This window comes from Esox lucius, chromosome 25 (genome assembly GCF_011004845.1).
Source record: "Esox lucius isolate fEsoLuc1 chromosome 25, fEsoLuc1.pri, whole genome shotgun sequence".
NCBI classification, from domain to species: domain Eukaryota; kingdom Metazoa; phylum Chordata; class Actinopteri; order Esociformes; family Esocidae; genus Esox; species Esox lucius.
This window is the reverse complement of record NC_047593.1, coordinates 12,973,914-13,000,295: the sequence shown is the minus strand read 5'-3', so window position 1 is coordinate 13,000,295 and position 26,382 is coordinate 12,973,914. Positions and strand designations below refer to the sequence as shown.

At 41.7% G+C, this 26,382-nt stretch overlaps 1 protein-coding gene across 1 annotated transcript; it reads left to right on the top strand.

The window, feature by feature from the left end:
- The first annotated feature begins 5,731 nt into the window (after positions 1-5,731).
- On the top strand, positions 5,732-18,227 carry dkk2 (dickkopf WNT signaling pathway inhibitor 2). The gene is made up of 4 exons (XM_010888421.3): positions 5,732-6,269; positions 14,383-14,533; positions 14,874-15,011; positions 16,440-18,227. The coding sequence occupies exons 1-4, from the start codon at positions 6,069-6,071 to the stop codon at positions 16,688-16,690; spliced, it is 741 nt and encodes a 246-aa protein (XP_010886723.1). The 5' UTR covers positions 5,732-6,068; the 3' UTR covers positions 16,691-18,227.
- Positions 18,228-26,382: the final 8,155 nt, after the last annotated feature.

The following is a 26,382-nucleotide window of genomic DNA, read 5'->3' as shown; positions in this document are numbered from 1 at the left end:
TTCTTTTTCTCTCTGGTTATAATAGTCAAGTATGAACAAACCTTTTGATGCTCCCTCCAGGATTTTAAATTCATCTGCCCTCTCCTATCTCATTGTGGCCAAGACGACTGAGCACTTGACTTTCCCCTTACGATGTTGCCAATTTCAATGATTCATTAAATGCTTTTCTTATTCTGTGGTCCTGGTATGTTTTGTAAAAGCTAAATGTTCCAGCATACACCCTTGGTTGTTGCTTATTGTTTTTTGTTTGGCAGGGCTTGAAACAAAACTGGTCACACGTCATCCACCCACGACTACATGTAATTAAGTTCTTATCTATGGTTCACAGGAAAATGGAATAACTCTGGAAAAGCCGCCAGTGTTGTTCGTCCGACTTTTTATGAGAATGCAGATCACCAGCAATGAAAAAAAGTTATAATAAAATGTCCTACGCTAGGGCATGATCTGTGACCGCAAAATCATCCCGGAAAGTCTCATTTCGGAAGCACATGACATTGTCCCCAGGCTATTGCACACAGAGCATACGAGCCTTAGGAAACAACCATTTGAAGTTGACCATAGTGGGAGACACCATTTCATTCTATAGGAGTGACCTTACTACTAAAATAATTGTTCGTTTTTGTTACCATTACATTCAGCCTAGCCTGAACCAGCCACTGTGGACAGATAATATTTTGATAGTTAGAGATAGTGTAATGAATATCGGGACTCTCAAAATGAGTGTGCCCTGGATTTCTTCTGCCAGGATCTCATAATATTTCTCTTTCTGGAAGGGAACGTGTTCATACTACAAACGGTTAGCCACCTACTGGAACGTCTTGGGCCGTCCTAGAGTTCAATCCAAACCATCATCACATCTGTTTGGAACAGAGGTGCTGTTCTGCATTAGAAGAGACAGGCCCTGTGGATCGGTTGTTTATCGTCTATCTGGCCTGGGTGCAGATAGCCCATCTTGGTAGAACTCTATGATACCTCAGGGTCACATAGCAAAGGATGCCTTTTCTCTGGCGTCACCTTTAACCCCAACAGTATCCTATACAGGCTGGGACAGGGAAACACCCGTTTCACAACAGCATGTAATGTCTATAGCTCCCCTCGATCCCGTTCAGAGTTTCAGGGTGGGCTCCTGTCTGCTCCTGTCTGCTGACGGTGTTTGGATTGATGTGTGGCTGTGTCTGACGAGGAGGGTGATGGCGAACCAAACCCATCCCATCGCAATGCACCGCCTGTGATCCTTTAATAAGAGCCGGTTTCTTGAAGTGCCAGGCCGAGGAGGTTTACAACGACATGGGTTGCATAAAAGACCCAAACCACATTCTCTTAACTGAGGTCCCAGTGTATGAATCTGCAACAAGCATCCTGTCATTCATTATGTCGTTCATTCGCTCAACCCCATGGAATAGCACAGTCCGCCCCCCCATCCGCCACACATAACAGTATTTTGCCTATGATGATTTCAGATTGGAGACGCACTGTTTGTTTAGAACCACAGAATCAGTACCAGTCTGCTGCTAAAAAGAAAATGCAATCTGTTGTAAATTCCGTCAACACTAGGGGTGACAGTTCTGGGTATACATAACCTACCCCGTATGCTGTCGTAGACCCTGCCCTAACATGATGCTCGCGTATCATCTTTGCCTCCTAAGACAAAAGAATGAGGGGCATTTATTCCTCCCCCGTTTCAGAGGGAACTTCTCTCCCAATAGAGTAACCAAAATACATGACTAATATAAACTTGCTGTTAGGAATACAAAGTACAGTACTGTATGTACATCCATGTTGGGTCTCTTGTTAGTAACTTTGTTTTGTTGACACAAAGGTGTGATCTCCACTCTGTTCAATATCAGCTGATTAACTATGAGCGTTTGTACACTACAGTTATTTAATTTTGATGAACAGGACTTGTTGCCAAATTTGCATGGTGGATTAAAAAAAATCTGGTGTAAAACTGACAAAATGTCAATTGTCCAGGTCAACTTCCGACGTAAGGTGGGGCACTTTTCCAACAGATAGTTCCTTTGGCTACTGAGGTATAAAGGTGATGTCTCACTAAATGTGTATTGGAGTGGAATGAACAGTGACAACAAGTCTGGCTCTGGTGTCTTATTGCGCTCCATTTATAAATGATTTACTCTTTTTGATCAGGTCAGTGGCTATAAATGAGACAAATGCCCTTGTTTTAGGCTATTCTCTTGGTTCCTATGCTTAGATGTCGTTACTATGTTCTCCTCTTCCCTCTCTGTTTTCTCTCTTCCCTCTCTATGTTTCTATCATTGATTTTGTTTTTTGGACATTAGGTCATGCATATGTTCCCTGCCTAGTACCTCTTGGATTCCTACTTTGTTAATGAAGCATTATCTTTCAATTTAAACGGTTATCTTGCCTTGTGTAATGTTCCCATTGCCAATGTTAAGTAAATCTGTTTTAATTATTGGATCGTTCTCATTTTCCACAACTCACGTTGTTTACATGTTGTGCTCCTTTTTCAATACTGGGAGTAGGTAACAAAAACAGGCTGGTGAATACATTTAGCATAGTCCTATATTGCGTTCAGTGAGTGTTAAAGACTTACTTTAGAAACGTATCACACTTTCTTCATTGTTGCTTGGCATTCTTATGCATTCAATGCATTGAGTGCAGCCTGTGGTTTCAGCAACAGCAGACAAATATGATGATTTGGTGATTTGGCTACTGAGCCTGTAAGGAAAGTTTTAACCTCCTGAGATTTTTCAGACTGATTGCCAGATAACAAAACCACCTTGATAATTTACTTTGAAGCAGGTATTTCTCACGTTGCCTTGACTCCACTGGTCTGGGACTGACCCAGTTATTATCTTCATCTGGTATTGGGAGTCTACCTGATGGTGCACTTTCTCTTTAATGTTTGATCTTTAATGTTTGACTTGAAATCATAACCAAAAACAAATGCCTGCCTTATTTGTCATCCGTTCTTCTCCAGATATCGTTTCACAGGTGGTTTGAATCTATTTCCTCGATGAATCGCCCGGACCCAATAAGATTGTGTTATGTGAGTGCATAAATATGACATTACAGTGGTTAAAACTCAATTACCTTCTAGCTGTTGGGATTATTCTAGAGTCTCTGAACACCCCTATTGTTGCAGACATTCTGCCTGGCCAAATCAACAGGCCAGGGAACCAATCACCAGATTCAGCGCCGAGCCAAATGCTTTTACACAGCCTAGCCGTCAAGCTGCACTAATGTGAAGCAGCTCTCAACACGGCTGTATTATTAAGATCACATTTTCTGGGGAACGGCCTCTTCATTTGATCTTCTCTGCCCCGGGGACGTCGCCTATCGCTGTGTCAAAGACGTGCCAGGTCACCAGGTATACAACACAGCGATTCCCCGGGAACCTCGAAATAAGCCCTCGATAGCCCTTTCCAAAACCGCCAGACCTCCAATTCACAGTCACCCTATCGAGATGCCAGATGTTCTGTTGTTAAGCTTCTTTTTTATCACATTTTCCTTCTTCCTGTTTTGTGATATCTACCTTGTAGTTACAACCTTGTCTTATCTTGGCAACTCCCCTCTGGGTTGGGAAGGTCAACAATTGGGTCAACAATTGCTCCCTTGTTTTTGACAAGCTTACATTTCTTTAAGCAATACAACAAAGGCTTAAAAAAAAATCAAATTACAGGAGTATCAAAAGTTGCATGTTCGTGTTTTATTTTTATTTTTTATAGTAACAGTTGACATTATTATTGTTTGTTTTATGACTACATATTCCTGTGTATCTTCCTACCTACGTCATTCATTGAATTTCCAGCAAACATTTAACTACAAAGACCGTGGAGCTTTTTGAAGGAACCGTAAAAACGCATTTCGTAGCTGGGTAACAATAATAAATCAGACATCGAGAATCTTAATAAGTATCCTGCGGATGATGTATTAAGCCAGTCAAGTAAATCACAGAGTCTGTCTCCTTCTGAACTGAGCCTCAGGACTGGAAGTCGCTCAGAGATGTCATTGGTGCCAGTGGTGGTTTTAAAACAGTTTAGTCGAGTTGCTGTGATAGACGTGAGGACAGATGAACAACACTGAAGTGACCACAACGGTGACATCAACAGCAGACTGAAAGGAAGAATAGAAATATATAAAATACAGAAAATATTCAAAAGCAAGGAATTAAAGTACTGGTACAATTAAACATGGCAAAGGTATACACTTTTTGGCTGAAATGCAAAGCCTTGTGCTTAAGACAAATCCCACACAACACATTACTGAGTATCCTATTTATTTTCAAGCATGGTGGTAGCTTCATCATGGTGGGTATGATGAGGACAGGAGTTTTGGAAGATAAAAAGATACAGGATAAATCGAGGAAACCAGTTCAGTCTCCTTTACACCAGGCACTGGGAGAATTCATCCAGGCCAAATCTGCAATCGAGTTTCTTACTCAGAAGACAGTGAATGTTCTTGAAGTAACAGTGTCGACTTAAATAATCTTGTAAATAAATAATCTTGACAATACCAGAAAAGGTTGCTGTCTACCCATGGTTTCCGTACACTGACAGGTCATTTTTAACAGAATAATGAGTGCGTGCGTGCGTGCGTGCATGAGGACTGACTAGAGCATTGCAAACAGTGAGTCAGATACTTAGCGGGTGAAACACGCTGGTTTCAGCGACAGGCTCTTTTATGTCGATAAGGCAGCTGTAATATTTGATTAACATGCACTGTGGTTTCCGCCCGTGCATCATCATATTTTACATCAATGCATCAACTGATGACGAAAAAGTCGTTTTCATTATTATCTAAAAATTGATACCGATGTTAAATTACCAAAATGATCACGTCATGTGGGTATTATTCAATGTTCCTTAGCAGTCATATACATACAGTACCTTAACACTGAAAGCATGTATTGTGCTCTTGGGATGTTATCCAACCATCATGAGTATAACTTATTCTGATGCGGGAACCATCATGAACCCAAATATCAAACAAAGGAGTCTATATATTTCTTATGTCACTAGCCGTATCAGTAGGGACATTCCTTGCACCATGAGGGTTGTCTTTCCCATGGGCCAAAACAATGCTTCGCTGATTGTCTTATACAAGACATTTTTCTGAATTTCGGATTGAATTGGTGGTGTCAATGAGCAAGCCATGTCTCTAGTAGATCGCGTATCTCCATATGATTAAGGTGGGAATAATGCATTTGTATGCCAACCTGAACCTCGCGAACGATTATGGAATAGTAAGCATTTTATTCCAACCCGATTCACATGCCATAGACATTCATCAGTTTACGTTTAAATTATTGTCATTTAGAAGACGTTCATAGCTAAGGGCACATAAAATAAACAATCACTGGAGCCCTATTGAAAATAAAACAAATATAAATGCATAGTCTATTACATAAATGTGTGATAGATGATATACACATCGGAAAATGTTTGATGGTGTTGACAAATAATTCCCGTTTTCTTACTACACATAACATCTCGTAATAAGAAAAGGTCAGAGACAATAGTTAAAACAAACACTGTATAATTTTAAAGGTTTTTCCTAAAAGGGCTCGTGGTGCCGATGTCTGGGACAAGGCTGGGGCCGGGGCTTGAGACGACAATGCACAGCGTGCACACAGATCGGTTTCAGTTTTGTCAATTCTGAATGGGGGCGGAGGAAGCAAACCCATTAGAATCCTATAAAAAGAAAGTATCCGAGATCATAAAATAGCAGGCTGCCGCACTAAGCTCTCACTTACTGCCAGAGGGACAGTCTGGAAGTCGCTTGTCAAGTTTCACCCTGACCTTGAGCATCAGCATTTTTCATTCATATTAAGCTCTTCATTTTTATTTTATGATTAGATTGAGCATTGTTTTTGTCATGCACTTGTTTCTATACTGATTAATTGAATAGAGAAATCGTTCTGTTATTTAGTTTATTTTCATGGGGTAAACTTCGCTCATGGCCACAGTGTGACAGCGCGTTTTTTCGTGAGAACTGTATGCGTAATTGGAGAGGTTCGAGTCGCAGGTTGTATACCATTCAAATCTTTTTTATTTTGGACGACAGTTCAGCAAAATTGTTTTCCAAGGATGCGCGGCCTGACTCGGAATAGATTCTGGTGTGTCTTCGCGCTGCTTGTCGCTGCACTGAGGATGGGAGCGTCGGAGAGAGCGGAGCGCTCCAAGGCAAACTCCATCAGAGCGGCTCTGTTGGGAGAACCCACACCAGCCACAAACCACTCAGCTACTCTAGAAATCGGGATCACCAAGAAAGGCAAAATACTTGCGCAGGTAATTGGATCTTTCTCTTTTAATTATTAATGCATACTATTCACGTAGTTGTGCATATTTTACTGTAACAACTTTGTCAAGGACTTTGGTCAGGATGTATAAATTTTTTACTGTTTTAACAACCCTTTTAATGTTTTAGAAACTATTGGTATACATAGTTTTGTTGTTACAGTCTTGCTTTTAAATAACTGGTACCAACGTGCGTATTTTCTTTAAGCATGCCTCAAAACATAGCACGTGGTACCCAACCTAACAATTGCGGTAATGTCCTCTTTGCCATCAAGAAACGTGTCACGTGTGAATCGTTATTGGAAAATTATAGGAATTGGACCCCTCATAAACCTTAATTGCATTTTAGACCTTGACGCCATGGTCGGGGTCCAACGCTTCCACGGTAAATCATTAGCATGAGCACTTGAAATCCGAGAAAAATTCAACGCCATGGTGGGTTTTCTGTCTGGTTGTTAATGTCATTAAACTGCTCCAGACTCTTGCTGGAATTATTAAAATCAACTGTCGGCGGAGTGATGGATCCTATTACCGCCTATTCAATACGCTCACTAATATTAACTTCTGGTAACGAAATATTCAGCAAGCTCACAATCCGATCCGGGTTGCGTTAAAATTGCGCGTTGAATCAACATTCGTGACATTTTCTGTGGAAAACTCGCAGTCCAATCGCAGCTGATTGCCACTGTAAATTGAATAAACCTTAATGCAATTTGTCTAAGATACCACACAATCCCGTTGCACCTGGGAGGCTCATAATTGTAGTTGAATGAATCACAAAGTTTGGCTTGGAAACTGATGTCTAATTTATATTGGAATACAGCCAGAGTAAGGATATCCAACAATTGAAACTTTTAATCACCTGCAACTCTATGTGTTTGTGTAGCGTAGAATTAAAGGGGCAAGGTGTAATTTTTGCATTGTCATACAATAAATAATTACAGTGATAGTGAAATGAAACAATTCTACATCATTTATTCACCAGATATGATTTTGGGCGGATACTAAAAAGCATACCAGACATCTTAAATTGTCAAATGGTACATCTGCATAATATCTCTCCATCAGGATCATGATTGCTCTCAAGCTCAAACATACGCTACAATTATACATAACTTAACTCAACAAGCTTGACACATTTCTGCTTACTGCCAGCAGTTTGTTTATACAAGGTACAATATTAAGACAACCCGGCTGTAATTGGGTTGTGACTGTACTCAACATTTGGACATTTAGCTTAATCAACAGTTTTCTTCCAGTGTTTTTATGTATTCACCATACCGTGAGCCACTTTGTTATGTATGTATTGTTTGTATTAGGTCAATTTATTGTCCTTAAGTCCACCCAATTCACAAAACATAGTTTGATTAACTAACCCTTTTTATTTTACCATGCTCCCACACTGTTTTCGTCTCCTGCTGTGGAAACAGTGCGAAGTCAGCCTGGCGGGATGTACATAGCGATGCTATAGACCAATGGGCTAAAGACTGACCATTTAGTCTGGTTTATGTGGGACTCATATTCTGCGTAATTTGGCTTTCGTTTCATAGTATCTTACCATTTATCAAATGTTAAATAATTAAATAAATAATTGTTTTCCCTGTGTTTACGTATCCAATCAACTTCTTGTGATTTCATTTGAGCTGTAGATGGCACCACATTTCACCTCTCTATCGCTAAACATTTATGCGTTTCAACTCAGACAGAGGAAAAAAAACAGCTGATTCCCTTTGTCTTTTACAATGAAAGTGTTTATACCCACTGAACTACTGGAAGGCACAGTTTAGCTTTGGCTTTGGATTTTGTCTGCTGTCGGCTTAAACGCACCCGTCTCCAGATTAACACTTGTAACGAAACCAGCGGTGTTTGTGTGTGTGTGTGAGTTCGTGTGTGTGGTAGCTGCTCCTTACTGCTAAGACCACTGTTCTGAGATCCTACCACTCAGACAGTGAGGATTAAAGAGAAAAGCCTCGGTCTCTTCTGCAAAGTGGGAACCTTTCCAGCCCGAAGAGCTGTGCCAGACCTGTATTTAAACGTCTGCTTATAACCTTGCCATCCCAATAAACTAAAGTGGTTTGAATAAAATGGATCTGTCTGTCTGTGTGTGTGTGTGTGTGTGTAGGTGTGCATGTGTGGAGACCACCACGATACTCGTATAAGTATTAAATGTTATGGCACATTTAGCAGCACATCCAGAGTAATTTGGTTGACAGTTTTCAATGGGAGGTGTGCTGGCCTGTCTCTACTGGCTGATAGAATGCTTTCTAGCCTTGCAACTTAATAGCTATTACTCAGCAACAAGACATGAGAGATTGCCTTGAGGCAAATGCCAATCACCCGCTGAAAAAAAAGTAAGTCTATTTTAAGAATCAGATGCTTTAACCAGTATTGCAACACTGTGTAAACAACCACGCCAACGAGCCAAAGGCGCTGTATTACGTAATGTCACTGTCACAGCGGCAGCCTCGGTTCCCAGACTTCAGGGAAACCTGAAGCTGCTGAAACGATCCTGAATGAGCCTTGTCTGTACTCTGCACCAAGTGAGACCGAGGGACCTTCAGGTGAGCCCTCGGCGCGCGAGCATGGTGCCCGCCAGATATGTGCTGTAGCTCCCTTTCCCGTGTTCATGGAGAAGTTGCCGTTGTGGCAGAGCTGCTTACAACGTACGCTGAGTCTTTGGGACAGAATTACAGCTCACTCCCAATCCCTTGTTGTAGTGGTTCAGGACACGTGTCCTCATTGCACTTCTACACTTTACAGTTAGAACGAGTATCTCATGAATTCACCATTGCATCCATTTAGTACCCCCCCCCCCCCCCCCCCCGTTTCCTCCAGCACCAGACCTCTTCAGAAGAATCCTGTGCATTTCTTTTTTTTTTTTATACAGCATTAGGCAAGCTGTTGAAATGTATCCCTTCAGGGCCTTAAACTCTCCGACATTAAAGGATATGCGAACGATTACAACATAAGCTCTCAATAAATCGCACCCACTGGCTCGCTTTCAAAAGTAGCAAATTAGAGTCGGGGAGTCGGGGAGGGGAGCACGGCGGCCACCCAGAGAAGCGCGCAGGAAACCCGGGTGTAATTTGGTGTTTAAACTGTCAGATTAATAAAGTTGGGCTTCCATCCAACATGTCAAAACCGGTGGTGGCTCCGTAGTAGCGTGACTGTGTGGCGTGCTTTTGTTTCCCCTCAGCTGTTGACAAAGTGCTGCACAGACGTGGGCGCTCTCTCCTCTCACTGACAAATGTTCCCATCGATCACTTTGAGCTCCAGATCCGTGGTCAGGACCTGACCGTCCCAGGTGCTACAACCGGTACAATGAAGTTGAGCTGTGTGTGTCTGTGTGTGTGTGTGTATGTGTGTCTGTGTGTGTGTGTATTTGTGTGTGTGTGTGTTTGTGTAGCCAAAAAGAAAAGAGCCTCTTGACTTTATCAGGAGAGCCAATGTTCGTGGGTGGCCAAGGATTCCCAGTAAGCGAGCGAACTAGTACAAACCGACGCTATGGGCAGAGACCTCTGAACCCACTAGGGGAGGTAGAGGCTTGCTGACAGTAACAGCTGAGTGGCTGGCTGGTTTCCCAACCAGTGCCTGGACGATACATGAATACATTTTTAACTAGTCCTGAAACATTATTTAATTCCACACAGAAATTATTTTAACAAGCCAGGACCGAAACGTTTAAACGCCCCCCCCCCCCCCCCCCCCCCCCCCACCCCGCAACCACCCACCCACCCCGCCACCACACACCCAAATGTCGAGAGCCACGTCCCCACTCCTCCTCCTCTCTCGATCCCTCCGCGCCGTCCCCCTTCTGTGCCCCCCCCCTCCAGGGTTAAGTAGCTGTTTAGTGATCCTAATGATCTGAGAGCGGGGAAACAGCGCTGCCGAGGTGGGACTGCTTGTTATTGCGTTAGTCTAGCCGCCTTCTACCTCCGTCTCCTCCGCCTCAGGGACCCCACGGGCCTCCCGGCTGTCTCGCACCCGAAACAGTCAGTGGGGCCCTGGGGACCAAACCGGGGCCCCCACAAGGACCGTAATGGGATATTGGGGGGGGGGGGGCCCTAGTAGGGTAGCTAAGTATCCTGAAGGGATTCCAGTTGACTTGCCGTCTGTATTTAAACCTGTTAATGAGACTTTGAAGACCCAGACGCCCCTCTCAATCCACAGGCTAACACCTCACTGAGCTACAATAGAACTAGCATCACAGGGGTCGCAGCTCCACCGTGTTCCCCCTCTTTTGATCGCTGGTGTAGAGCGCAATATGCATGCCAATGAGAATACGCGCGCGTATGAGAAGGGCTCAGTGCAGCCTATATGGCGCCTGCATCCGGAGAGTCGCAGACCTATAGAATTCCCTTGCGGGGGCTCACGCGCACAGACACACGTGTTTCGAGTGATGAAAGTAGCCACGGCTGTGTTCCTGAGATTCCTGTGAAGCGCCGGCCTCTCGCCGTGTCATCGGATACTGTGAGACCGTCCGCCCTTTGAGAGCAGATGAGGGTTTGTTTATTGTGCGACATGGTTTATTTGACTCGGTGCAACTCGGCCGCTGGCCCGCTAACGTCATTCACAGTCTTATGTTTCCCCGTTGATTATCCCGAGGTCACGTTCTAGTTCTGAAGAGGGTGCGTGGTAGCGGGCGCGTGTGAGCATGTGCGTATTAGTGTATTGACATCCTTATTTTCATTTTTTTTTTTGGGGTAATAGTGAGCATCGGAGCTTGCATCAGAAACTATGCTTTCTTGTGTTTAGATGATTTAAATATACACTTTGATTGTTGCGTCTTTTATAACATCTTCTATCAGTGTCTCATCTGCCTTGGCTAGACTTTGGATCAACTCAGTTGTGGTAAACAACATTCCACTGACCTTGCTTTTTCAACGGGCATCACACTTGTTATCGCATTGTGATATCAGTCCCAAGACACGACTGAGATGCTGGTTAATGTGAACAGACAGAGAAGCAAGAGGCCGGTCCAAAGACTCACGGATCCCAGAGTGAAATGTCTGTGTCCTGGAGACCGCCTGCTCCCTCCCTCCCTCCCTCCCTCCCTCTCTCCCTCCACCCCGCAGTCCGGGCTTTACCTTCAAAGACCTGGCCGCTTATACCAGCACGAGACAACGCAGGGGACCCGGGGGTTTCCCTCATCGTCCCGTGTCTGCCTCTTTATCGTCTAGCCTGCATGCCCCGAAAAGGCTGCAGGAAACCGCTTCCTAAAACAGGAATAGCCTCTTGCTTTAATGTGAGAGGGGGTGTCTAGGGACAATATGGGAGCAGGGGCGGGTAGGGGTGGGGGGGGGGGGGGGGGGGTTGGGGGGGACAACGACAAAAGGAAGTGTGCAATAAATTGAGGTGCAGGAGGTGGAGGAGTCGAGATCAAATGGGACACATCCGAACGGAACCTCCTCTGTGACGCGGTTGAGGCGTTTGAAAACATGGAGATGATGAGGCGAGATAATCAGCCTAGATTATTTCACCGTGTCTTGTGTTATACGGTTTCAAAGGGCTCCTGTGAAATTATCCTGGCTAGAGGGGAGAAGTTAAGGAAGTCTGTTGAGTATAGACTGTCCTGTAGCACAGTGCGGTTTAGCTCTAATCAACTGCGATCAACACGAGACCGTATCGACGGAAACCACCGCATGTCGATTTGAGAGACAAAATGGGGTTGCTTGGCTACCCATCCACAACGCTCATATTTACCTGTCCCTAACCAATGATTTGTAGAACGCAATTGTTTTGGTGTTATAAAATGCAGATTGTCTATTGGTCAACAGAAGGCGTGCTATTCTATTGGCAAATGGAAATGCAGCACCCTCCATCCCATCCACCAGTGTCACTGAGACACTGCATATTCTCTCCTCAAAACAAGATATAGAGGGTGGCAAGACTCTCTGATTTCCTGGTTACTTCAGTTGAACAGTTCATTTCTGAGAAAAAGACATGTCTGAATACTTGTAGTGAATCATTGTGCCATCTAAATTGCTTCAGGGGCATTTTTTTTTTATATATCCTGAAATATTGTTCTGACAGCTTTTTGTAAACAAGCAAAAGTGAAAGCAATTTATGCAGAGGTAGAGTTGGTTTTGAAAGCATTGCTGCTGTAATTCAGAATTGCAATTATTTAAGTATTTATTTCGTAAAATAAATCAAAATGTATTTTTAGTATTCAGTGTTCAACTTATTTATTATTTTTGAATGCCCAACAACTGCCTAGAGTTTTGATACAGATCTGCCAGTACGGCACCCGGCTGATATGGAAAGCCAAAACATGTTATTATTACCTCAGCCTGATGTTGGACTGAGATTAACAGGCTGTTTGTAGATCTGTCTGATCCTCGGTATGTTTGGAGTTGGTCGGGCTCATAGTAAGTGGACTCTAATGTATTTCGCCTCAGTGCTGGTATTGGGAGTGGCCAGACCTCAGTGAAAGACTAAAAATCCCCTTTGACTGACCCGGGACATTCTCCAAAGTAGGTTCCTTTTGAGAGGCTCTTCCGAAGTCAAGTGTCCCTCCCCTCCACCAATTGCAAAGTTCAAAACACTTTCGAAAACACTATTTTGTTGACCCTTTGATATTATGTCGTTTGCCTCTCCCGCTCACACGAAGCCCGACCATGACCAGGCCATGCGCCATGTGTAAAACATTTAGTTATGACAGCCGTTCCAGTAAGCAACGTTACTCCCATGTTTTGTGTATTGCTGCATGCACTTGTTGTGGAAAATGTGAGCCGGGGCCTTTGATTATGGCTGCCGTGTAGACTGTGGTTGTAGACTGTGGTTGAATGGTTGCTATGTTTATGGACACACTGCGGTTTTATCTCGGTCATCTCAGTTCACCTAGATCAATGTCTTCTGCAGGGACTGTTTGGTGACTGAGGACTGTTGAGGCACACATGTATTGTTATCATGTTGCCATTGCTTCACCTGACAATCGCTAATGCCTAAGGCTTTGCCTAAATTGGCATTCTATTACCAGACTTTTCACCAATCCCTAGAGGATTGACCTAGGGAATAAAGATGTAGAATAATTCAGCACTGCTTAACTTGCCTATTGTCCCTGAGTTAATTAAAAGTAAGTAAATTAAAATCCCCAGATTTCTCCTAATTAATAATAGTCTCAATGCTTACTAACTCCTTCTCCAGGGATTTGAATAAAGGACTAGTTACTGTAAATTAGGCTTCTAAATGCAACCTTGATATGGACTGAACATGGACATGTTTTTCTTGGGTGAGAAGAAGGCAAGGTCTTTATTCTTTGGAATATCTAAGAATATTCCTGGCCATTGATGGGCACATAGAAGCCCAGGGAGAGAGCAGCATTTTCCCTATTTTCTTACGGCCTGTTTTCCACTGTCGGAAAAGGGTCTGGTGCTTCAGAAAGAATTCCTACAGAACATATTCTGTTAATCTGCTTACTGTCTTGAGCAATTTCAGTTGGACTTTTTAAAGCCGTCACATAAAAATACCGTTGGAGACAGGGAAATAAGTGACGGTTAGAAGTTGTGGAGTCTGAGATTAGTATTTATATGACTGTAAGTGGAACCAAAGCCCTTTTCCGTCATGTCTGGTAGCTATTACTGATGTTACATTTTTTTTATGGATGCAATTATGAAAAACTGCAAAGTTATGGGTGACAGGTTTGTTGCTAGTTAACTGGCATTGAACCGCTGTGTCACTTTTCCAGCCTGACAATGTAAATGTATTAGGCTGACCTTAGATTACCTGAAATCTGAAATCAGTGGTCAGAAACCAGAGGATACCTGCTAAGATGTTTGACTAACAGTCACGTTTTGAGTCCTGGGCTAGGCTAACACCTTTATCAAATAATTTTGTATTTTTTTTTTTATGTTCAGAAATTTAACTGGAGAGTTGACTGCGAATAAATTCTCATTTCCAGCTAAATTCTTAGGGAATTTTTACAAAACATCGTAAAACCACATAGGCAACAGCGTAAATAATACATCAGAATTGAATAGGTGAAACACAGAAGCGATAAAAAAAAACAACCCACGAAACATCTCTTGGGGCACCAATTCAATAATAATTGTGAATAAACATTGCACTGATATTTAATAGTGTCATATATTTCTTCCTTTCCCAGGTGTATCCATGCAGTAACGATAAGGAGTGCACCGTGGGTTGCTACTGCCACAGTCCCCAGCACGCCCCATCCCGCTGTCTGACCTGTAGGCGGAGGAAGAAGCGCTGCCACAGAGATGCCATGTGTTGCCCAGGAAACCGATGTAGCAACTGTGAGTTGTCTTGGGATGACACCTCGTTATATTTCTGAAATCTCTGTAACACTGGGGGTGAAATAAATGCATGAAGGCCATGTGGGAGTTGTTTTTATTTTGAGCTGTTTTTATATATTGATTGCCTTGTGAAACAGGAAGTGTTATCTATCTGGTACAGAGGGGTGTTACATTTAAGAACACACTGAACACCTGCTTTATGACCAAACAATCTTGCGGCTCACTTCGTACTGTCTCACACCCAAAGGTCAGCGCTCGGTGGTCTTCTCTCTGCAATGCGAGTGTCATATTGTGGTTGCTAACAGCCAAATCTTCTCTCCCCCTTGATATTCCTATACAGATACTTGCGTCCCCATCTCGGAGAGCGTCCTCTCGCCTCACATCTCGGCCTTGGATGACCACAACAAGTTTTCCACCAAGGGCAGCACCAGCTGGAAGAAGAGCGGGAAAACAACAGAGGCCAAACACTCTCTCAAAGGTAGTTTTTGGATGTAATTTACCCTCCGTTATCAAGCTGCTTATTAAAAGACTAGGGTTGAAAGATGGTTGTCGCTCTCCGACCCCGATCCAAGGTGCCGAATCTCTGCTATCCCCAGTCTCCGTTCGACAGTCACACGGATTTAAAGAGACGCCAGTCCGCAAGCGGCCGCCGTAATTACCCGCCAGCTCGTATATCAGCAGCAAAACCTCAGAGCCCGCGACGCAGCATGGGGGCCAAGGCTGGGAGAAACCAAACCCACAATGGCCCATTGCTGTTCCCCCACGGCCCTTACATAAAACCAGGCACACAAACACCCTCACTGACAGCACCACACTGCCTCGCGTACGTACGTGAAACCACAGAATGTGGGGCTGGCGAGGTTCACGGTAGTAATAATGGCTGGAGTTATTATTGAACCCCCCCCCCCCCGCTGTCTTAGCTGACACGATGGGCTGACTCAGCGATTGCGTACGTACACTTTTGTGTCAGCATGTTTGTTGTTACTTGGAGTTCTTGCTCTAATGAGACACCTTGATTGTGGTTCGTTGAGTGCCCCCCCCCTCCCCCCGGCATAAACACGATATTTGCGGTATTTAACAAATAACAAGTAAGCTGCATTTGAAGTAAACGCTGGGCGTATTTGCTTTTTAATTGTGTCTGACTCTTCTCGCGCCTCGCCTCAGATTGTAACCCAATGGTGATGACCTATTGCAGTGCGTCCTTATTTTGCAAAATGTTGATTTTGCAAAAAAAAGATTGACTCAACGTATGGAATGCAGAGTATAACGTATAACGAGAGAACTGCTGTTTTGTGTGTCTATAAATCACATCTGGCAAGGTATTCAGAGTTGTTTCATGACTAAATAACATGTATCATAAATATTTCCAATACTAATTATGTCCTTTGAAAAGGATAACATAACGCCACTGCCAAGAATATCGGGTTCTACCAAAAGTGGGTTCATTTGGTTTGTAAAATCATGGAATAGGTTCACTCTAATTTTACAAGGGTCTAGGTACATTTTCCAGTCCACTAATATAATAGCCCTGTAATGCAATTTAAATTGAGATGAGAAGAAAGCAAGGAGGTTGTTTAAGCTTTTTCGTAGGGAACTCATAACAAGGGTACAGATCGTTTCCTATGCCTAAGTAGTGTTCGTTTGGGGGATTTTATTTGTTTCAGCGTGCTGTACATTTCACATGATTAGTTTTCACTTGTTGATGGAAGGCAGATGACTTCCGCTCTCTTACCCACACATCACATTCTTAAGATTCCACACTCTAGAATAAAAACGGGTGACATAGTTGTCCACACACAGAAAGAGTATCAATACAAACAGAAAAGATCATTGTGGAAAGGCACCCCCCGCCCCCTGTCTTTTACTCGTCCGTGCTAACCCTCCTCTGTCTCCCGTCATGGATTAGGACACGAGGGCGACCCGTGCCTGCGTTCCTCGGACTGCTCTGAAGACCACTGCTGTGCCCGCCACTTCTGGACAAAGATCTGCAAGCCGGTGCTGAGGCAGGGCGAGGTGTGCACCAAGCAGCGGAAGAAGGGCTCCCACGGCCTGGAGATCTTCCAGCGCTGCGACTGCGCTAAGGGCCTCTCCTGCAAGGTCTGGAAGGATGCCACCTCCTCGTCCAAGTCCCGCCTCCACATGTGCCAGAGGATCTGAGGGGCTGAGGGATGAGGCGGGGCTTTCTGCCGAGGCCTTCCTCTTACTCCGCCTGCCTTCCGGAAGGGGAACCAAGGAGACGACGCGGGATGGATGGGACTGAGTGGGAAAGTGACTGGAAAAGAGACACTGAGAGTGACATGGGATGATGCTAAAGTCGATAGCCAGTAAACCAAAGCAAGGAAGAAAGTCTGGTCTGAAATCGTTTGGTACTGTTCCACTTAATGCTCGTCCTGTTTGGTTGTGTTTCCGACTCGGAACGTTCCGAGAGCATTCTGAGAGTGTTGCATTCATCGTCAAGTTGTTTCAGAGAGTTCTCAAGAACTTGATGTAAAATAACTTCTCTGCGTTGAAGACTCTTAACAAAGATTGTTGTGGTATCTATAAATTATCCTTAAAATGTTGAGTATGTTTATCACCCAGTGAAATGATAAGCCATACATATCTCTATTCCATTAACAAAGGGAATAGGCACATTCTCCTTCCGCCATTGCTTTTAATTCAGTTCTGTTGTGAAGCACTTGCATCTATCATAGAGTAATTGGAAATACATGCTTCATATTTACATGAGACAGTTTGAAATATGCAGATCATGACACAAGACAAATAACCAGAAGAAAAATGTTCCTGTCTGGTTTTTCTGATATCGTTCTTTAGAGAAGCAGTACAGAAGTGATGGGTTCTACCGTTTGTTTACTAGTTCTGTAGGTTGGTTTTTGGCACATATTTCACATTTTATTTTTACACTAAGGGAATGACAGAACCCCAGATAAAGCACTATAAATATGTAATCTCACTATTTTGTATTTGTAGTGTTTGCTCCGTAGTGATTGTGTTTGTAGCATTTTCTCTGTCGTGTAAACAAAGTGGGAATCTGTAGACGAATCACATGAATGTATTCATAGTCACCATAGTTATACCTATCCTGTATTACTTTAATGTGATACAAAAATCTCTCTTTGACCAAAGAGTGTAAAACCAAACTGAACCTTGAGTAGTGCCAAATCATATTGATTTGGGCCATAACCTGTTCATTCAATCATTACCAGGCTTGTATAGAGAAATGAGTTTGAATGTTTCAGATCTGTTCTTGTAGAATTGTGTGTAGCGATATAAAGGTAGTTAGTGCCTGGCCTGGAATCCAAACATGTGTAGTTGTATATATTTGGATGGAACGCACACAGCACGTCCTTAAAACGTAGGGGACGTCTTAATTACTTGTTTTGCAGTGAAGGCTAGATTCTAGAACCCATGTTGGATTCCAAACGTATTCAGTTTGATCTGTTCAACCACAGTACCTAAGGGGCAGTGGTAAGAACTGATAATGGACAGCTAAATACTTCTGGTCCCAAAATCACATCCACATGACATGAGCTGGGGTCACAACCAGCAATCCAGCAATTTAATGAGGACATATTTAACACATGGTTCGTTTTATGTATGTTATCCAGTAACTGCTTAACATTTCTGAAAATATTACCATAATTTAGAATATGGTTGATAACCGTTGCCCTCTTCCCTACATGTATTTAATAGATCATGATATATAATATACAGTATAATGGTTATAAAAAAAAAAGTATTTTAGTATTTTAAAATATTTTTTCTTTTTCATTAAATATACATAGCAGTTTTATCAGTCTTGGGAAAAGCACCATCTTTTCTAAGCATTTATCAACTTCAATAAGCTCTTATATTGTAAATAACTTGGAAACAATTGAAAATGTATTTAAGAATCAGTGTATATCATGTACAGATAATAATAAACGTGTGAAAGCTATCCTAGTGACAACAACGATGAGGAGGGGATATGACATTGCATTGTGGTTAGGAATGAACAGGAGCTCAGAACAAATTCCTCCGACTACACAGAAAGAGCCCGCCACGTTGAGGGCTGCGACAATGATATCTGCAGAAATGTTTTGACTTCCTGTCAGAACTTCTTCAACAGTGCTGCGTGTGGAGTTTGTTCCTTTCCCCAAAGGATAATTTGTGTATTTACAGTGACGAATAAATAATGTATTTTGTATTACAAAGAGCCTCGTTACTTCATTCTAACTGACAGCTGAGCCTGGAATGGTAAGTTTATAGAGTATCAGCAAACAGGCTACTGCAACCTCCCTGAAACCTCCATCATAGTTGGTGTGCTCAAATAAGTGTCAAAAGGTGAAATAAATGGCCGTTTCTTTTAGGGTTGAGCAGACAGAGTGAAGCAGAGAGCAAACACACAGAGCTTAAATCATTTCATAAATTAAGTAGTGGTTACACAGGGTACAGTGCAAGCATTATAAAACCAGGCTTAAAAGCCATCTAAAATATAAATGAATCAAACTAATCAGTCCAACCAAAAGACGCAGGAGGCAGGCCACCAACACCCAGACTACACTCACCTCCGGTGGGCGGCCGAATAGAACAGCAAACATATACAGTTTAAATCGACAGGTGGACAATTCAATCAGTAACTCCCCAATGCATCCAATGTATCTGGTTCCTAATCAGGAAATGCATCACATATGAGGCTGTGACAAAAGCACACCTGATTCAAATGTGCAGCTAAACCCCCAAGCCCTTTATTAGCAGACCTGGCTGGCTAGGTGCAATCAGGGAGAGCACTGGAAACAGTACTCCAGCAGTTTCAGAGGATATTTTGTTATATTTGTCCTCAGAGCCAAACAAAGATGAACTACAGTCACCTCCAAGCTTATTGGCTCCCTTGACACAGATGAGAAAATAGCCTGTTGAAAAGAAACTCAGGTAATGAGCTATATTTCATGCTAAAAATATTGGGGAAAATACATTGTTTTATTATTTTTTATTATTTATGTTTTATTATTACGTTTTACAGTTTTTGTGAGTTAATTGGAAAATCATTGGCACCACTAAAGTAATCTTATTGGAAAGTTACAGAAAGTCTTAAAACGTAGAGTAAATTCCACCTTACAACCTATTCATTTGACTTGCAAGATAAAGCCTTTATTGAAAACTACCAATAACTTCATGTACTTGGAGTTTAACCGGTAATGGTATTTGTATTGGAACCAGGTACTATGTTCAGAATGAAATATAATAGAGCTCTTTGACCAGGCACACCTGTCGAAAGAAGCATGCATATGCAGAAAATAACCTCATACTTACTGTACAATATGGTGGTGGGTCTTTAATATCATGGGGCTTATTGGCTGCCACTGGTCCTGGGGCCATGGTGATGGTCATGAACACAACCAAGTCCAATGACATTTTAGCCAAAAACCTGGTTGCCTGTGCCAAGAGGCTGAAACTTGGCCCTAAGTGGACCTTCCAACAAAACAACGATCAAACATCCAAATGTTCCAGTGGGCGTCTCTGCCTTCAGAGTTTCACTTCAATTCCATTGAAAACGGTGGATTAAAATGTATAGGGCCATCCATAATCACAGGGTAGGTTCCTAATGTTTCCCTATTATAATTTTCATAGCAATTGTCAATGGCATATCAAAAGGTCAATGATCTAATGCTGACGCTGAAGGCTTGCTGAGGTTTGGTGCACATTAAAAAGGTTTAAAACTGTGTCCGTGTGTTTACCGGTATAAGGAAATAGAGAAATGTCCATCCGAGAACCTAGGGCCACAGCAATAACTTACTGTATATCTGGCATGTAATCAAGGGAGAAAACGCACAAATACTAACTTCCTGTCTCGTTTCAAAACCATAAATCAGATAAAAGTCAAGGAGGCCTTACATTAGTAACAACGGTGAAGCTGTGGGCTAAAAGGGATATGAAGGCATTGTCATAGGTGGAATTGTTGGTTTGTCTTTGAAATGAAGCTAAACAAACAATTTAAGAAATCTTTCAATTGGATCAGTATTCTCACCACTTCAAAAGGCCTGAAACCAACCAAAGAATCCCTCATTGCTATCCAGAGAAACAAAACAAAGTTTAATCTGAAGTTCCACTCTAAAATGGTTCTCAATGTTTGTAGAAAACTTTTTTTTCTTCCTGTAGCTAAATCTGATATTTACCATAAATATTTATGTCTACATGCAGTTTTTTTCCATCAGAAAATGGTCTGGGAATGCACACCCACTTTGAGCATTGAAACAAATATTTGAAAAGATAGGATACAGTAGGTTTTGCAATAATGCTCTTTCAATATGAGGAATCTAATTGTAATGTATATTGTTGAATAGCTACAAGGTAACATCCTAATTTAATCACTTGCATGCTCTGTCATCCTAATCTTAGAAATCCCAAAAATGTCTGGACTGATTTTTCCCTTGCTGAGTTATTAAACTGTTTTACAGACTAAAAGGGACATTGAACTTTTGTTTGAAATGTGTTCGCCAGATGTTAAATAATCTCAAATAACCATCAATATGTTCATGAACACTTTTTAATGAGTATGCGTGTTTTTCACCATTTGTATGGCAAGTATGAAAATCTGTTCTATTATATATCTACGGATAAACACACTATGTAATATGAGATGGCATACGGCTATACAAAGTTCCATATTAATATTTTTCTTAAAATGCATCATTACTGCACATACACTGAGAAGTATTCCAATAAAAGCCTGCTGATTGCGGAGATGTAGATGTTAAGACTTTAACAGGACAGAAAATCCTCAATAAGTTGGGTAAACCTAAAACCTGGCCTTTTCCTCACCGTCTTCAGTGAGTTTGCAAATGTTTCAGCGGCTTTGACTGTTCATCCTTATTTCTGTCGGTCTGACTTTGTGTATGTTCCACACTAAGTACAGTCTTTAAAAAAAGCCCATTAAATGACCTTCTACTGCTAAGGTTGTTTCTAAAAAAAAAAAAAGGCAGGGTTCCTCTAAGTTTTCTAGATGTCATGGACCTTGAAACCATAAACACTACTCTTTAAAAAAAAAAAATTAAATGGCACCACATTCTGTGGAAAAAGCCCTTTATGAAGATATTTCAAACAATTTAAATGTACATGCCAGCACTATGCTAGTAAAAACGCTTCATTCTAAGTGGACTAGGATTGTTACACCATGAAGAGGCAATTAGTAAACCACATTATGTACTATTTTCAATCAATTCCTCTTTTGCTTTAATGGATCTTTTACAGCCGCCTCGTTTCAGGTGCTGAGAGATGCAATAAATCATTTTCTCACTTTTGTGACAGTACAAAGAAAACCTGCCGTAATTAGAGAATACTGATCGCTAGCTCTGCAGTGGTTAACAAATGTATGCTTTCTCTCCAACAACTGACTGTCCAGACGTTATTTAGTTATTCCACATGTGTTTCTGATCTAAAATAATGACCCTACCCTACCTATGTTTGGAGGGAGATCTGTAGGCAATGCTGAAATACTGGCTATTCATTTTGAGTGGTTATCATCTTAAACAGGGTGGAATATTGAAGATTGGCACTGGGGAATTAGCAAAACCATCTGAGTACGTGTTCTGGGGACTTTCGGTCACCATGAAATAGAAAAGTTGGACGATGAGCTTGAGCTTTTCTTTAGAGTTCGTCCACCCAAATGGAATGCATCGATACGGGGAAGAGACCAGGCGTTCCATGAGAGTGTGGAGACTTTAACGTCTTCACGGAAAGAAAGAAAGACCCGTTGGATACTGGCTAGCCCTTTTCCTTAGCGGAAGGCCACACACAGACTCGTCAGCAGACTACCCACCAAGATCTGTTAACGAGGCTGTGACAAGTCTCTGGTTACACAGTTTCCAAAATGTGGCGGCAAGAGACAGACGAGTGGACCTCATAGACGGGTCTGGTGCTGCCCGAGAAGGTGCCAACAGACTGAAACAGTTGATGATTAATATAATGCTTTTATTTGGTGCCCAGATTGGCATCTAAAGCCTGGACAGACAGGTTTTAGCACTTACTGGTAAGGAGTATGTCACTTCACATACAGCTGAGTAAGTAGTGACTTACTGAAGATTTATTCATCCTGATATTGTGGGGTTTATAGGGGCCCTGTGTTGGAGGCTGTGGGTCAAAGTAATGATTGCAGCAACTATCCTATTCGTTTCCATAGGACTTGATAAACAGATGCTAAACAAACAAGGGAGTGTCTTCTGAGGAGTAAGATAACAATCAGATTCAAAAGAGTTATGACGAATTTAAAGTTGGCTTCCATTTTTCAACTTTTACATTTAAGTGTATAAGGTGCATTAATGCGCCTTAAATCATCTGCATATTGTTGACACAGTGAACTCTGTTCTTATCTGCGTAGAAAGGCATATTGTTAGTTTGAACAAAGACATGTCAGTGGCTTTCTTTGACTCTCCTAGTTTTTTTCTGTCTCCCAGTCTTAGCTTGTCAGCAGTAACCACAAGAACATCTGGTTGGGCACTTAAAAACACCAAGTCACCTTTTCACATTGTCTTCTCAATTTATTTACTAGGTTGGGAGAACTTTTACTAGGTTGGGAGAACTATTTGGATAATCATTCAGTTTTAGAACGTCTAATGGACTCATTGTTATAGCAACTGTGTAGACAATTACCGCTATTAAAGTCTAACGCTATTGTGTTGAGGTGTAAAGTTTCAGAACCTTTTCCTGAATAGCAGTCTGATTTTCGGGTATGGCAGACATTACGAATGGCTGAGACCAAAGGTTTTTTTATCATCCCCGAGCTCACACTTTCCATTACGCCAGTGTGTTGCAGCATACCTTTGACATAATCAATTTCTCTCCTGCAAATTTGCAAATCATTTCAATCAGCCTGAAACGTCGCTTAGTCCAAGTCCAAGGAAATAGTCATTTCTACTTCAGGGGTTATCCAAGCAGACTGGCTGCCAACTTCCAATTCCTGCCTGGAGCTCTGCCTGGTTAAACCACTGCTTACTTTCTCCTCTCAGTCGCTTTGCCTCGAGAGCAGTGATTAGACAGTTGTATTAGTGAATAATGAATATCCCCAGACCCAAGTAATGAGTTACTAAAAACTATGTAATTAAACTCTACTTAAGCTCAGAGACATCACAGGCATTTGACTCCATATTGTGATGTACAGGATCGCCAGTAAATGCCAGTGTGTTGTTTCTGTGGGCCAGAATGCTGTAGCAGCAAGCTTCATGGTGTCAGGATATAATTTCTACTTTAAAGACCCACTGCAGGGCATTGGCGGTAGGAATCTGGATCTCGTAAAAAACGAGACTGAGGCCTTCTTCATGACTTTGATTTCCTTATCTCACAACTCAGTAATTCCAACATTCTGCCCAAGAAATACTGTGCTATCCTGAAATGTGTCCATGTGGTCTTTGTTTGATAATTGTCTATAAAAGTCTTTTTTGGGATATACGCATACCTGCCCATCCACTCGCATACAATGATAAAGAAATTCCTGTTTCCATCCACTGGAATTTCAGCAATCAAAAATGAAATGTGTCAGACTTTATCTATCAAGACATTTCAGTGTATTTTAAGTGTAATTTAACGTATGTGAAGGACGTGATGTCCATCAAAATGAATTTCCACACAACCGTCCATCCAGGCTTATCTTCTGAATCAAGTGTTTTAGTCTAGAGTGGGTTGGCATGCTGTGTAATTTATTAATGGGAAAGAAAATGCTCCAACAGTCAGCTATCATTTTGCAACATATATTTCACTGGATTTTACCTGGAAGAAGTACAAATGGATAAAGACAGCATACTGGCACGCGCCACCGCTACGTTATGTGTGAATGAGAACCACTCATAACTTGGCACGCACAGAATCTATGTTGAAAGCTTTGTTTAACTTTACTCACACAGTAAATGTAAATTATTTGATGTTTGGATTGGACAGGGCTTGCTGAGTTATGATGAATTGCAGTGGCAGAGAAAATAACCTTTCTTATCATTTGCCTGGTCAAAATGGAACAAGGACCAATGATTGACGATTGTTGATGTTGCGCCTAGGCACTCAGTCTCGTTTTTCTTTCTTTTGTTTATCTTGTCAGCCATCTTTGTTTGAATACCCCCCCGTTATAACCCAAAATGTCCACCATAGAGCACAGGTCAAGGTGTGAACAACTTGTTTCAAACATGACTAGGTTAGCCCTATAAGCTAAAGCCTAGACATTAGCTCAAGGTACTTAGATCTGGTGCAAAGTTACTTATAAGAACAGTGTGGTTCAAATAATTGCCCCTAAACCCTCAACTGGACTAACATATAACCCCTCCCCACATACACACACAACCAACAACTGGACAAATCTATAACCCCTCCCCACATACACACACAACCCTCAACTGGACAAATCTATAACCCCTCCCCACATACACACACAACCCTCAACTGGACAAATCTATAACCCCTCCCCACATACACACACAACCAACAACTGGACAAATCTATAACCCCACCCCACATACACACACAACCCTCAACTGGACAAATCTATAACCCCTCCCCACATACACACACAACCCACAACTGGACAAACATATAACCCCTCCCCCCATACACACACAACCCACAAAATCTTGCACCTTACATATACCTTTTAGTTATTTTTTTGTAATTTATTAATGTATAGTTTACTATTTTTATGGTCAGTTCACTGATCTTGTTTGTTTTTATTTCCCTTATTCCTTTTATGTAAATTGTTGCACCAACGGCCAGAAAAAAATCCTTGTTTGTTGTGAAACTTACTTGAAGACAGTTATTAGTTGTTGTTTTTATATTGGAAAGTCAGTTATTTGGTTCAACCAAAGAATGTTAGGTATGGAATCCTTGTCTATGGGATGACATCTATAATAGGGGGGGTGTACATTTTTGGAGCAATATTGGATGAAGCTATTGTTTCAATATGGATATTGAAATGGGTATGTAAGTATATTGGAATGGTGGCATGAGTGTGTCAGATGTTAGCAATTATGATAATTGGTAATGTAAATACATATACTGTAGCTATAATTTCAATGGTTTGGAAGACAAGACCAGATTTTACATTCCTAAATGAGAGTGATTGGCTAACAGTGAAAGATTGCCATACGCAACCTATAGTTGGAGATTTAAGTATTAACCATGTTTTCTACCAATGACATAGGTGCTTGGTGTACATATGCCAGAAAGGGTGATCTTGCAACTATAATTTCTACAATTGTCATGTGAAGATCTATACAAAACATTTTAAGATACATTTTCTGTAAATATCACAGTTTACATATCTATTTATGTCTCTGCAAACCCAAGGAGAATGTTAATGTTTTTTTCATGTCATGTAAGCAATATTTTATTATCAAGGGAACAAAAACGATATTTTTAAGCTACTGTACTATACTATATCGAAGGTGTACCTAGATCCAGAATGATTTTCAGCAGGCCACTAAGAGAGATGTTTAAAAGAAGCCTTTTTGCCAATATCGAGAATAAATCCAAACATTTCCGGTGGATTGGCAATTGATCATTTTAAGCATCCTCCTTTTTAAATGAAGCCATACACTTGGCTATAATTTCAATGTTAACTGCCAGTAGAGGCAGAAGATAATACCACAAAAAATATGTCTAAACTCCAATGTCCTGACAGGGATAAAGCATCTTGGAGAGAATGTAAAAGGCATGGCATCATGTTCAGGATTTACAGTAAATTATGAGAAGTAAGAGCATGTCACACAAGCAAATAAGTAAGGTGGAAAATTTTCAATGCAAAAACTATAACAGTTTATTTACGCTTTAGTTTATTTAGTCATTGCAGCTGTGCCTCAGAAATTGAATTCCTAACAAACCGCAAAGTCAGTCAT

Excerpts from the sequence above, each read along its gene's own strand:
- dkk2 (XM_010888421.3), top strand. The coding sequence starts at position 6,069 with ATGCGCGGCCTGACTCGGAATAGATTCTGGTGTGTCTTCGCGCTGCTT. Across the intron at positions 6,270-14,382 it reads AAGGCAAAATACTTGCGCAG|GTGTATCCATGCAGTAACGA; the intron begins GTAATTGGATCT and ends TTCCTTTCCCAG. Across the intron at positions 15,012-16,439 it reads GGCCAAACACTCTCTCAAAG|GACACGAGGGCGACCCGTGC; the intron begins GTAGTTTTTGGA and ends GTCATGGATTAG.